This window comes from Myotis davidii, unplaced genomic scaffold (genome assembly GCF_000327345.1).
Source record: "Myotis davidii unplaced genomic scaffold, ASM32734v1 scaffold268, whole genome shotgun sequence".
Taxonomy (NCBI): Eukaryota; Metazoa; Chordata; class Mammalia; order Chiroptera; family Vespertilionidae; genus Myotis; species Myotis davidii.
In genome coordinates this window covers 5,763,599-5,765,330 of record NW_006383015.1, presented here as the reverse complement: position 1 = coordinate 5,765,330, position 1,732 = coordinate 5,763,599, and the positions used below count along the sequence as shown (strand labels likewise).

The 1,732-nt window shown below is 38.5% G+C and overlaps 1 protein-coding gene across 1 annotated transcript in view; it reads left to right on the top strand.

Moving 5' to 3' along the window:
* The first annotated feature begins 892 nt into the window (after positions 1-892).
* The window catches only part of CPS1 (carbamoyl-phosphate synthase 1), a 111,951-nt gene continuing 111,111 nt past the window's right edge, over positions 893-1,732 (top strand). The window contains exon 1 of the mRNA XM_006778935.2: positions 893-1,171. Coding sequence (XP_006778998.1) covers positions 1,046-1,171 — 126 coding nt within the window. The 5' untranslated portion in view covers positions 893-1,045. The remainder of the gene's footprint in view (positions 1,172-1,732) is intronic.

The following is a 1,732-nucleotide window of genomic DNA, read 5'->3' as shown; positions in this document are numbered from 1 at the left end:
TTTTATGTCAGATTTTCCGTGTTGGGAGGCCCTAGGAGGGAGCCTTTATTCCTTGGCCTCCTTTGCAAAGTATCAAAGGAAAATGCTGCAGTATTTCCTGATCTACATAGACACATGACAAGTGAGAGCTTCCCCCCAACCAATGGGAACCTTTGCCTGCAGATCAACCATGGGATTGAAGGACTAAATTATGAATTTCAACTCAGTTGAAACATGAATGCTCAAGTTTTGAGAAATTTATATGTAACACTTTAATAATTAAATATCCTTTTTAAAAATTCAAATCAGTGTTTGCCATTGTTTCCTACACTTACATATCTCACACTTGAGAGGGATTTAAATAGGTTGCTTTGCTCCAGCTGTGTTTTACTTACTATTACCCATTGCTTTAAAATTTGGAACACAGAACTTTATTAACCCAAAAGATCAAAATGAAGCAAAAACAATATATTTTACTCTCTGTTTGTGGAGAAAAGTCTATTCTGACATCCTTTTTGGCTTTATGTGATTCCCACTGTCCTTTTCCAAGCAGAAAATGCCAAGTCTTAGGGTTTCTTTAGAAATCCAACATTTTTTTTTTTTTGAGGCAAATTAGGCATCACATCTAATACAAGTAAAAAGCCTTTGATCCTTGGCATTATTAGAAAGTTGCTACTCTTTAGGGTGAGATGCCTAAGGTTGTCTAGGTCATTCTATTCAGCTGCATAAGCAATTCCTTTGATGGATGACTGGTTTCCTACAACACTAGCGTTATAGCAGCAGGAGAAGGTAGTGTTTGATGTTTTGCAATTCGTATTACATGTCCATAGAACATCTCCGGGCATTACCTTGGGAGGAGGGGTTAAGAGAAGGAGGAGCTGTGGCTGAAGACATTTAATAACAGAATGAATGGAAGTCCAAAGATCCCTGTGCAGTCAGCCCTCAGCACCTGACTGTACTCCCCTCTCCCCAGCTTTCCTTCCCATTAATTGAAAATATTGTAACAAAATTCTCATAAAATATACGTAATTTCATTTAATTTTAGTCACAAATCCACATCTTCAAAATGACGAGGATTTTGACAGCTTGCAAAGTAGTGAAGGCCCTGAAGACTGGTTTCGGCTTTACCAATTTGACTGCACAACATCAATGGAAATTTTCAAGACCCGGCGTTAGGCTCCTTTCTGTCAAGGTAATATTCTCATATCCATTGCTTCTGACAAAATTGTATGGGATGGAGTTTAGTGTGAAGCAAGTACCTGAATGTAGTTCTGAAATGTTAACTTATTAGTCTTTACCATAGAACCTAGTGATGTACCTGATGCTTGTTTATATCTGCTCTGAGTGAAAATGCAGCAATTTTCACACACTACAAAAGGAGGGTCACAATTCCGGTTAACATGTAAACTGTAAACTGTAAGTGTTCTGTTTAGAAAGCAAATATTTTAAAGGCTTTTAGGGCTCTGTGTGTGCCCAGACACTACTGCTCGCAGTTTGGGCTCAAACGTGGGGTTGGTTGCTTTTATTCATGAGCCACGTGACGGTGTGTTAAGCCCCCGTCTTATACTGTCTCACTGTTAACTTTTATCTTTTCAAATGTCTTCTTTTTTCAGAAAATGTTTGAAAGGAAATCCTTGCAGAATAGGTGTGGTGAGGTTTATGAGGCTTTTTCCGTTTTTCGACTCCTTCATCATTATGATGGCCACAGTTATGAGTTTTAGTTTGCAGAGTAAGACAGAGACAACTAGCAGCT